Source organism: Orycteropus afer, unplaced genomic scaffold (assembly GCF_000298275.1).
Source record: "Orycteropus afer afer isolate SDZICR_OR568_19922 unplaced genomic scaffold, OryAfe1.0 scaffold00605, whole genome shotgun sequence".
Classification (NCBI taxonomy): domain Eukaryota; kingdom Metazoa; phylum Chordata; class Mammalia; order Tubulidentata; family Orycteropodidae; genus Orycteropus; species Orycteropus afer.
Window position 1 is genome coordinate 1,216,225 of NW_006922192.1, and position 11,726 is coordinate 1,227,950.

The window sequence follows — 11,726 nt, forward strand, 5'->3', positions numbered from 1 at the left end:
GAAACATCTCAGTGGGTATCCCGTCAATTCCCGGAGCCTTGTTCTTCACCAATTCCTTCAGTGCAGCTTTGACTTCTTCCTTCAATACCATCAGTTCTTGATCATATGCCACCTCCTGAAATGGATGAAGATCAACCAGTTCTTTTTGGTACAGTGACTCTGTGTATTCCTGCCATCTTCTTTTGATGCTTCCTGCATTGTTCAATATCTTGCCCATAGAATCTTTCAACATTGCAGCTTGAGGCTTGAATTTTCCTTCATTTCTTCCAGCTTGAGAAATGCCAAGCATGTTCTTCCCTTTTGTTTTTCTAACTCCAGGGCTTTGCACATTTCATTGTAGTAATTGGCTTTGTCTGCTCGAGCTGCTCTTTGAAATCTTCTGTTCAGCTCTTTTATACTGTCTATTCTTGCATTTGCTTTAGCTACTGTTCGTTCAAAGGCAAGTTTCAGAGTCTCTTCTGACATCCATTGTGGTCTTTTCTTCCTTTCTCAGGTTTTTAATGACCTTTTGCTTTCTTCACGGATGATGTTCTTGAGGTCATTCCACAATTTTTCTGGTTTGCAGTCATTGGTGTTCAATGCATCAAATCTATTCTTTAGATGATAGTCTCTAAATTCAGGAGGAATATAATCAAGATCATATTTTGGTTCCTGTGGACTTGTTTTAATTGTCTTCTACTTCAAGTTGAACTTGCATATGAGCAGTTGATGGTCTGTTCCACAATCAGCTCCTGGCCTTGTTCTGGCTGAAGATGTTGAGCTTTTCCATTGCATCTTCCCACAGATGTAGTCCATCTGATTCCTGTGTGTTCCATCTGGTGAAGTCCACATGTATAGCCACCATTTGTAATGTTGAAAAAAAGGATATTTGCAATGAATAAGTCATTGGTCTTGCAAAATTCTATCATGTGATCTCCAGTGTCATTTCTGTCACCAAGGCCATATTTTCCAAATACCGGCGGTTCTTCTTTGTTTCCGGATTTTGCATTCCAGTCACCAGTGATAATTCGCACATCTTGGTTGCATGTTTGGTCAATTTCAGGGTGCAGAAGTTGGTAGAAATCTTCAGTTTCCTTGTGTGTGTCTTTGGTGGTTCGTGTGTAAATTTGAATAATAGTAATAGTAATTGGTCTTCCTTGTAGGCATATGGATATTATCCTATCACTGACAGCATTGTACTTCAGGACAGATCTTGAAACATCCTTTGTGATGATGAATGCCACGCCATTTCTCTTCAAACTGTCATTCCTGGCATAGTAGATCATATGGTTGTCTGATTCAAAATGGCCAAAACTGGTCCATTTCAGCTCCCTAATGCCAAGGATATCAATCTTTATGTGTTCCATTTCATTTCTGACAACTTCTAGTTTTCCTGTATTGTTACTTCATACATTCCATGTTCTGATGATTAATGGATGTGTGCAGCTGTTTTTTCCCATTTCAAATCATTCCACATCAGCAAATGAGGTCCCGAAAGCTTTGCTCCATCCACATCATTAAGGTCGGCTCTACTCTGAGGAGGCAGCCCTTTCCCGGTTGTATTTTGAGAGGCTTCCGACCTGGGGGTCATCTTCCAGCCCCGTGTCAGACAGTGTTCCGTGTTATTCATAGTTTCCCAGCGATGCATCAGACAGTGTCACACTGCTCCTCACAAGGTCTTCACCGGCCAATCCCTTGAGAAGTGGATGGCCCCTTCCTTCTTCCCGATCTGTCTCAGTCTGGAAGCTGCGCTGAAACCTGTCCTCCATGGGTGACCCTGCTGGTGTTTGATACTCTGGTGGCCTGGCCTCCAGCCTCACAGCAACACTCAGGCCACCAGAGGATGACCAACTGACGGCTGAGTGGTGGTCATACCACAGCATGGAGGGTGATTGTGTTTCATGGCACATTATATTATGGGCTTTGATTAATGACATTCCATTATGGAGGGTGATTACTGTACATCCCATCACATTTCAAGACCGAACAGCAACTAGTCTGGCATTTAGCCAAACTCCTGACAGCCTGAGCCTCACCAAGCTGACACGTGCATGGAGTTCCCACTCACAGTGAAGGCCTCACTGGCCATCGGGCGACCATCCTGGGACTCAGCACAGGGCCGTTTGGCTGCAGCCTGTGGCTGGCCTACACTGACTGCCCGCCGTAGAGCTGCTGGTGACTTTCTGTGACTGGTGGCCCCCAGGCAGAGGGCAGGAGAGCGTCGTACAGGCTGCGCTCGCTGGGGTCGGCGCTGCTGCCGCCACGCCAAGCCTCTGTCCCCTCTTCTCTGCGTAGCTCTGTCCCCTCCCAGAGCCTCTCAACTAACCTCTGTGTTTCTGATGGACACCTGTTGTCATCGCCTCCCTGGGCTCACCACGCCACGCCCTGCAGTGGCCACTGCCAGGAGAGGTCACCGCTTCAGTCCCTTGCACGTCCCCTTGCTGCCAACACCAAGGTTGGCCCCATGGCAGGTCAGTGGGGTGGTGGGTGGGGCTGGCCACAGCCTCCCCTCTGTAGGCACTTCTGGGTCCACTGTTGGCACTGAGCGAACCCCACCCCTCAGCCACCCTCTGAAGACGCAGAGACACACCCCCCCCCGGCACTGACCCCAGCACCCGCTGTGGGGACCAGGGATGCTCACTGCACGTGGGCTGGAGGGTGTCACGCAGCACGTGCAGTGGTTCCGTGTCACTGTCCCCTCTGTCCCCAGCCAGGGGCAGTGCTGACGACTCTGCTCTGTCCTCCAGGCAACCACTCGGGCGTGGTTCTGAGCATCGACTCCCGCGAGGTGCACAGTTACCTGGTCAGCTGACGCTCCGAGGAGCCCCCGGCACTCCTCTCTGTGGTCTCCTTTCCCCACGGGGCGGCCAGACCCCCACCCAGCCGGCAGCGGGGCAGGAGCAGCCTCCCTGGACCAGCAGGATAACCCCTCCGGCAGCTGCACCCCAAGACGGCAGGCACTGCTGTCTGGTTGGAAGCGCCCGGGCTGCAGGAAGGGCTCGGGGCTGCCAGGCCTAGACACCCTACACTCTAAGACCTGGACACCCAGAGCCCTGGACAGCTGAGCACCCCAGACACTTGGGCACCCAGAGCCCCAGACACCCCAGACACCCCAGACAGCTGGGCTCCCTGCATACCCAGAGCCCCGGACACTCAGGACACTGTACACCCAGAGCCCGGCCACCCCAGACAGCTGGGCTCCCTGGACAACCCAACACCTGGGTACTTCTGAGTCCCCAAGCAACGGGACACCCTGCACGACACCGGACTCTGAGCCCTGTCTCTGCCTCTTGGCCCCCTTCAGCCCCCACCATCACCTGCCCACAGCCTTGACCCCACACGGCTGAGGCTGGGTCCGTCCTGGGGCCTGGGGTGGGTGTGCCCTGACCCCACTCTGCTACGCCAGGCTGCAGGGGGACACGGGTCCTTCCAGATTCATGCTCGTCTTAGCCCCCGCTCCCCGAGAAGGCAGTGCTGCCCCTCTGTGGGGGGGGGGGGTCCAGGCAGAGAGTCCTCGCCCCAGACCCTCTCAGCACCACTGCCTCTCCTCTTAACCCGCAGTCATGCAGGTGTCTGTAGGCACCTGGTGGGTTTTGACCTGCCATTTGTAAGGCCCGGCAGCAGCCCTTTGGGGGGCCTTGTCAGCCCTTCTCAGGGAGCCCCTTTCTGGAACGCCTAGGCCTGCCTTCTCCATGGCCACTCCTGGTACCGTCCCTCCTGGGGTCTCCCCTGGAGGGCAACCATGCCTGCACCTCACACTGCGGCCAGCAGGTGGCGCTCTCCCGCCCGGAGGGTCTCACTGGGGAAGCTCAGAGAGGCACCTGTGTCCTTATGACCCTGAGACCACGTGCAGTCAAGCAGGACAGCCGTCAGAGACCACGCCCCTCATGGGGAAGGTGGGCAGACAGGCCCAGGGAGGGGTGACAGGCACCGAGGTGGCACGAGGCTCGCCCACCACTCCCCAGAATCAGGGACGGTAGGTGACGTGGGGCCAGAGGCATGCATGCTGTCGGCTGCAGCCCAGTCCACCCCGACTCACAGTGACCCCACGGTGTGTGTGGACGCACGTGCGTGGACAGATGTGTGCACACTGTAGAGGGGTCTCACCTTCACCTCGAGACAGGAAGTCGTCCGTGCCTCCTCCCCTCCTCTTCTCCTCCCCTCCTCTTCTCCTCCCCGGCCTCTGGCCTCTCCCTCCGAGGCAGGGGTCACCCAGCCCGTTGGCACTGGATGGTGGTACGTCCGGGAGGAAGGCTTGGGTGTTGTCTTGGCACCGAGCTGGGGCTTTGGGACACGGATCATCCCTCTAGGAAGGGCTCGGCCGCGGGAAGACGTGAGGGCAGGTGGGGCAGCTCCGACTGCACCATGACGGAGCCGCCACTCAGTGCCCTCCTCGACGCCAGTCCCCAACCCTCTCTTCCCACCATGCCCCCGTGGGGGGCTCCTGGACCACCGTCCGAGGCCACCCTGCAAGCTGCCCTCCGTCCCAGGGGAGGGGCTGGGGCGGGGCTCGGGGTCGAGAGCTGGCCAGGCCGCGCCAGGAGGAGGCTGGGGTTCTCCAGGCCTCGCCTGCAGACCCGCCCACTCGCTGTATCCTGCACACACCCCCAGCCACACACCCGCCTGTGGGCTGCAGCAGCACGGCCAGGCGGCACAGCACCTTCTAGAAACAGCCCCCCAGCTCCCAGTGCCCGTGGGTGGGCAGCCAGTCCAGCCGTCGGCCCTCGACCTCTTGGTCCTTCCTGCTGGGTGCGTCGCTTTCCCCCAGCTTGTGTCCTTCTGGAACTTTATTATTATTACTATTAAGAGCAGTTTGGGGGTGGACCCGAGACCCTGACATAACCTCCGACGTGTCCCTGCCTGTCGGGTCCGCACGTAGGTCTGTGGGTGTAGCTGGCATTGATAGGAGTTTCTCTGTATGACGTACAGGTCTGCATAGGCCCCTGGGGACGGACACCGTCTGCTGGGGACAGCTGCGTCCTGTTGGCCGGATAGTGCGCACACCTGCTATCTGCACATAGCAAAGATATGTTCCTTTCTAAAACAATAAATCATTCGTGACGCTTTTAACACACTGCGTGGTCTGGCCGGCTTCTTCCTTACCACAGAGAGACTTGCCAACAGCCCCTGGAAGGGCACAGGCGCACGGCCCGTGTGCCGGGATCAGGGTCCCGCAGGCCACACCACTGAGGGCAGGTGGGACGTGACATTCAGCTTTGTGGTCACCGAGTCGGGAACATGCCACCGTGCGCCCCAGCTCAGAACTGCCACTCCCCCGACTCTGCCCTGAGCGGGACGCACGGCTCTCCGCGCCTGATGAGTCGGCTTCAAGAACTGCGCCGTCCTCACTGGCAGCTGAGGGTCGACGCCTCACCGCAATCTCGGCCGCGGTGTCCGTGGGGTGGTCTGCTCTCTCACTCCTTCTCCGTGAGGGTGGACGGAGAACATGGGCACAGACGCGCCTGGGAAGGCTGACATGTTCCCGTGGCCCCAGCTCCGGCCCAGGGCCAGGCGAGGCTGGAGCTGTGGGGCTGGCTTCCGAGGACAGGTAACGGAGCCAGAGGTCGCACGGGGTCAGGGAGCCGGGCATCACACTTGGTGTGGGGTGCCGGGGGTCACACGGGGATGGGGGCAGGTGTCACCCCCGGGCAGAGGGGTGGGGCAGGGATCACACGAGGGGTGCCGGGGGTCACACCAGGGCAGAGTGGGGAGGCGGGCATCACACAGGGACAGGGAGCCAGGTGTCACACGGGGTCAGGTGAGCTGGACATCACACTGGGGTGGGTGGTCTCCTCAGATGGTTAGTCACGCAGGCTCCAGGCCCAGCAACGGCTCTGGAGCCCAGCCAGGATGTCCCCTCAGCACTGGGACACCAGCAGTTTACGACGATGACCTAATGTGTCTGCCAACGAGCCGGCAGGACCCTGGCCAGGCAGCACGGTATGACAGCACTGTGACGGGGGCTCTCCATGCCGAGTACAAGTGGCCCGTCGCTGCTCTCCTGCACACCAGCTGGGCAGCAGCTTGGAAAGTCAGTGCTGTGACCCCATTTCACAGCCGAGGAAGTGAGTGTGTGGGTGCTAGGGGCCAGGACTGCAGTGAGTGTGGCTGAGACACCAGCTTCCCACGCCCGCAGCCTCTGCTGCCGGGTGAGCATGGTGTGCGTGCTGCTGGAGAGCTGGGCCTGAGCTCGGAGGAACAGAACCAGTGGTACACACACACACACACACACACACACACACGTACTCAAACTCCAGCCAAACCACACCCACTGCCTGGAGTCCATTCCGACCCACAGCGCCCCTAGAGGACAGAGTGGAACTGCCCACAGGGTCTCCAAGGCTGTCAATCATCACAGAAGCAGACCACCTCATCTTTGTCCCACAGAACAGCTGGGTTCAAACTACTGACCTTATGGTTGGCAGCCAAGCACTTCAGCACTGCGCCACAAGGACTGCTTCACACACACACACACACACACACATACACACAGATTAATTTCAGGAGCCGGCTCACCTGGTTGCAGTGGCTGACAAGTTCAGAATCTGTAGGTCAGGTGGCAGGTTGGGGATCCCGGAGTCTCGTGTCCCTAAATCCCTAGATGTGGTGACAGGAAGAGGCCAGAGAGAGGCAGTGCCGCTAAGAAGGCCGTTTGCCATCTGGAGGCAGAATCCTCCCTCGGGAAACACCCGTTGATCTTCGGGCCTTCGGCCGATTGGACCAGGCCCACCCACACTTGATCTGCTTGACGTGGGGCCGACTGATTGGACCAGGCCCACCCACACTTGATCTGCTTGACGTGGGGCCGACTGATTCGACCAGGCCCACCCACACTTGATCTGCTTGACGTGGGGCCGACTGATTCGACCAGGCCCACCCACACTTGATCTGCTTGACTTGGGGCCGACTGATTCCAACCCCTTCGTGATCATCACCTGCTCTGTGACAGCATCGACCAGTGTCTGACCCAGCAGCCAGGCACCACTGTAAGCCAGGTGGACGCGTGGAACCCACCACTGCAGTCACGGAGGGCCGTGGGCAAGGCTGGAAGTGAGCAGGGAATGCAGGGAGGGACCAGGTCCCGGGCAGGTGAGGCGGGAGCTCCTGAGGGTGTGGGCAGGGCCCTGGCCTGGCTGACTCTAGAAGCTGCTGAGTGGGCTCGGAGACCGGCAGCGGGCTGCAGGTGAGGAGGCCACAGGCTCAGGGACGGCGGCCAGGGTACCATGGTCTCTGTGAGACTGAGGACGGCCTGCAAGTCTCACTTACTTCCTCAGTTGATCCACTTCCTGCTTTCTCCATGCCCCCTTCCCGCCTCTCTTCCCACTGACGGCTGGCTTCTCGCCTCTGAGGAGAGCCACGCCCACTGGGTTCCTCGAAGTCCCTCCCAGTACCTCCGTGCCTCCCGCTGTCTGGGATGGACAAGCCCTGCTCGGACGTCAGCCCACCCTCTGCTGGTGTGGGGGGCTCCTGCACCCACCTCGTCCTCCTCTGGCACCATCCCTCCCTCCTCAGCTCGCTGCTCCCTCCCAGGGCAGACGAGTGGATGCGCTCAGTGTGGCCACCGCACACCGTGGAATATTATGCAGCCGTGAAGAGCGACAGAGTCCACAGGCACACCTCCACACCGACGGCCTCCAAAGCATCATGCTGCGTGAAGGATGTCAGCCGTAGACACGACACAGACCCACATAGGAAAAAAGCAAACATGGAAACCAAAGATGGTCCGTGGTTTCCAGGGGTGGGAGGGAGGGGTGAAGGGGAGGTTTTGTTCGGCCGTCGAGGTTACGGTGGTGATGGTGGGACCACGGCAGGGGAAGGTCACTGAATTGCCAATGTGGAGGCCGTGTGGGCGGGTGTTTGACGTGCACATCATCACAGATGAAAACTACCCATCCTGCCAGCTTCTAGCAGACTCGGCAGAACCCTAACAGAACCCTGGAAAGGGCCCGTGGTGGCGCCTCTCCGGCTCCCTGGGTGGACGGGAGCAGCGGGTACGGTTTCCCGTCATTTATTTGTATTATTTGAAACAGAAGGACACACCCAGGTTTGCAGTATTCAAAATGATGATTCACGCAGCTCTCTAGAAAAAAACAACTTCACCCAGGGGTTAATCAAGAACACTCCAGTAACAGGTGCTACGGGCGGAACCGTGTCCCCAGGAGGTAGCTGGAGTCCGAGCCCCGTGGCTGCGAACGTGACCTGGTTTACAGTCGGCTCTGGGAGGTTGTCCTCGGTTGGCTGAGCACGGGGTCACGCTGGAGTGGGGGGCCCTGGTCCTCTCTGAGTGTCTTTAGATGAGACAGGACACAGACGGGAGCCAGGAAGGACACCCCAGGACACCGCTTCCGCAGCCCGGCCGTCAGAAGCCGAGAGCAGCGCGGACAGGCGCTCGGGGGCCTGCGGAGTTCTCTGTGCCTTGGCCCCTTCCGCCTCACCAGGCTTCCCTCCGCGCGGTGTCTGCTGAACTGCAGTTCGGCTGTGTCCAGTCGGCTGTGTCCTGTCTCCGAGTCCTTCACTCCTGTTACACTGCTCATCTCTGCCTCAGATCTGCGGGTTAGTTGTAGCTGCCAGCTGGACTATTCAAGCTTGGCTTTTATCTCCACAAGCTCGTGAGCACAGTTGTGTCAGCGACTGTCTGATGGCCGCAGTATCTGCTGTCCCTGCACGTCTGTCTGCTGTCCATTGCTTTTGCTAGAATGGCCCATGCTGTCTTTCCAATCTGTGCCCTTCATTGTCATGGAAACGGCTATTCCCCGGGGAGACATTCATTCCCATCTCAGCAGGTTCCAGGCGTCTCTGGGCCACCAGGTGACCCCCAGACCAGTCCCTTCTGCCCTGAGTGCCAGCTCAAAGCAGGGTAGGGGTGACTCGGGGGGCTTCCCACCATTGACAGAGCCTGAGTCCACCCCTGCTCCCCACCCCAGCACCTGTCTGAGGTGCAGATCTACTGCACGGCCTCCCCCCGGCCCTGGTCACCCGGGCTTTCCTCGCAGGCTGACCCCTGTCCTTGATGTTGACTCAGAACTGCTGAGAACCTGTGAGCCTGTCTGCCGTCTCTGGTGGCCGTGGTGTTGCTGTGAGTGGCTGTCGCATCAGCCCCGACACACAGTGACCTCCCGCACAACGGTGCAAAGTGCTGTGTGGTCCCAGGTCATCCCCACGATGGGCTGCAGGCCGCACCGCTGACCGGTAGGACTGCCACAGGCTGAACGTCCGAGGGAGGTCGCCTGTCTGTCTGCAAACCCCACTGACCTCGATCAGCACCGTGGCAGCGCCAAGCCTCCAGGACGCTGTTTTGCCCCGGATCCATTCTGCGGCGTCCCCTGGGGCCTGCCCTGTGGCTCCAGTCTGTCACACCCAGAAGCTGACAGAGCGCCTCTTCAGTCTTTCACACCTACAACCGCATGTGACTCCTGAACTCACTTGTTCACTCCTGTGCCCCTTTCTCGTCTGTTTCCGCACGGCCCGCGACACACCGCGGGTGACCAGTCAGTGCTTCCCAAATGAGTGACTGAGCGGACGGGCCATGCAAGCTGCCGTGTTTATCTGCTGAAGGTAACTGCGAAGAAGCGAGTATCCGCTCAGCTGAAGCCCTGGCAGCCGTGTTCGAACCCACGACCCAGGGCAGAAGCTGAGAGACCTCATCCGGAGAGACAAGGCAGGAGCCGGCCACACACCTGCATCCAGAGAGTGGTGCCAGACTGTCCCAGGGCCGCCGAAGGGAAGCCTGCCAAGGACACCAGCAACGTGGAGACAGCCCCTCACCACTCCTCTCAACGTGGCATCAAGCAGGTGGTACAGGTGAGGAGATTGAAGCTCGCAGGAGGTGAGGCAGCCGCCCCAAGTCTCGGGTTTGTCTGGTGACCCGGCAGGCACCCCCTCCCGCCAACAACGTGCTGAAGGGGCCCTGGTCTAGCGGGATGGGCCCGAAGCCCCTACTCCCTGATCTTCGGGACCTGCAGGCCGTGGCTGTCACTGACCTTGGAGGTCCGCAGCACCCCAGCCCGGCCACTACAGCCGTGAGGAGAAGGAGGTATTTGCCAGGGGACTTGGGTTAGGGTTAGGGTCCCAAAAGAACGTGGGGAATTTGGGGGCGATTGGCAGATGCCAGGGCAGCCACATTCTGGCAAAGCTGACGGTCACCTGGGCTGGCCCTTCCCAAGGTTCCTCTGTGTATGGAGGGGCAAACAGGCCCGCGGTCACCTCAGGAGATGAGGTCCTGAGAGGGCCCACACACCGTGATGAGAGGAGCAGGCTCCCTGGGGACTCAGGCTCAGTATGTGGGAGTGTCTGTCTCTGGGCGCAGACACATCTCACGCGTAGGGGCCTGTCAGTGACCGTCTCGGTCTCCCGGTGATGCCGTGACAGACACGCCACACGTGGGGGCTTTAAGGGCAGATATTTACTGTCTCCCAGGCCAGGAGGCTGGAAGTCTGAATTCAGGGCCCCTTCTCTGGGAGCTCTGGTAGCATAGTGCCTAAGGCATTTGACTGCTAACCTGAAGGCTGGCGGTTCAAACCCACCAGTCACTCTTTGGAAGGAAGGTTGGGCAATTTACTTCTGTAGTGATACCACCCCAGGAACCCAAGGAGGGGTCGCCATGAGTTGGATCGACTCGCAAGCAGTGAGTTTGGTTTTTGGTTTTTGGTTCTCTCTGGGGAAGCCTCTGTCTGTCTGTCTGTCGGTCTGTCTCTGGCTCTGGGGTCGGCCCTCATCTCTTGGTTTTCCTGGTTCCTGTCCCTGGTTCCTCGGTGGTCTCCAGGGAGCATCCGTCTCCCCCATTTGTGGTTCCGAACCTGCCCTTTCCCATGTCCAAGGTGATACCCTACGTCCCTCTAGCCTCATGAACTTGACCAGCAAAACCCTACTCCCAGATGGGGCTGGATTCGCAGTGCCAGGGTCGGGGTCCAAGGCGTGTTTCTGTTTCTCGAGTCTCTGCTGCAGAGGTCTGGCTGCCTTACCTGCTTGGTCCACCATCTTGGGTCAGAAACCGTCCGACACACATTTCTGGAGACAGCTCAGTCCGTGACAGGGAGTGTGTGCAGTCCGGCTCAGGGGCCCCGCCCTCTGGTCGTGGTGGTGCGGTTACTGGAACTTTCTCAAAGTCTGCGTCTTCTTGACAGCATGGGCGGAGTGCGGGTGGAGGAAGACAGAAAGGAAGGGGCGGGCAGCGGCCGGTGAGGAGCCCTGAAGGCTGGGCAGGGGCCGGACCATGTCTGCAGGACACAGGGTGCGAGTCTCCCGCAGGCTTGTAGTGGTGTCTGCGTGGAGGGTGGACCGGCCGGGCAGAGGGGCACAGGGCATGGGCTGGACGCTGTGGCCACGGCTCGAGAGATAGGACCCAGGTCTGAGACGTGGGGGGGCAGGGGTGGAGATGAGTCGGATGTGCTCTTAGCCTGGGGGTGGGGAGAGGGGCAGGCCTGAGTAGGGGAGTCGGTGGAAGGCCGCAGAGGATGGGGCAGCTGTGCGAGGTGGACCCTGAAGGTTGGCCCCAGGTATATGGGGCCTGGGGGTGCAGGGAGACAGACGCTGGGTTCTTCCTTGGACTGGGCGGGGGGGGGGGAGCAGGGGACACTGGGTTTGAGAAGGGGATACATCCAGGGTGGAGATGTGTGCTGCCTTCATTTGGACTTCCTGGGATGTGTCGTGGGCTGTATGATGTCCCCCAAAACTCTATGCTCAAGTCCTAGCTGGGGACCTGGGACCTGCCAACAGCGTCTTTGCAGGTGGTATCGGTTAACAAGAGG

The 11,726-nt window shown here is 59.0% G+C and overlaps 1 protein-coding gene across 1 annotated transcript in view; it reads left to right on the forward strand.

Moving 5' to 3' along the window:
• SORCS2 (sortilin related VPS10 domain containing receptor 2) overlaps window positions 1-11,160 on the forward strand; it is a 117,707-nt gene extending 106,547 nt beyond the window's left edge. The window contains exons 22-26 of the mRNA XM_007956317.1: window positions 6,929-7,162; window positions 8,283-8,532; window positions 9,535-9,780; window positions 9,852-10,012; window positions 11,103-11,160. Of these exons, the coding sequence (XP_007954508.1) occupies window positions 6,929-7,162; window positions 8,283-8,532; window positions 9,535-9,780; window positions 9,852-10,012; window positions 11,103-11,160 (949 nt within the window). The remainder of the gene's footprint in view (window positions 1-6,928; window positions 7,163-8,282; window positions 8,533-9,534; window positions 9,781-9,851; window positions 10,013-11,102) is intronic.
• Window positions 11,161-11,726: the final 566 nt, after the last annotated feature.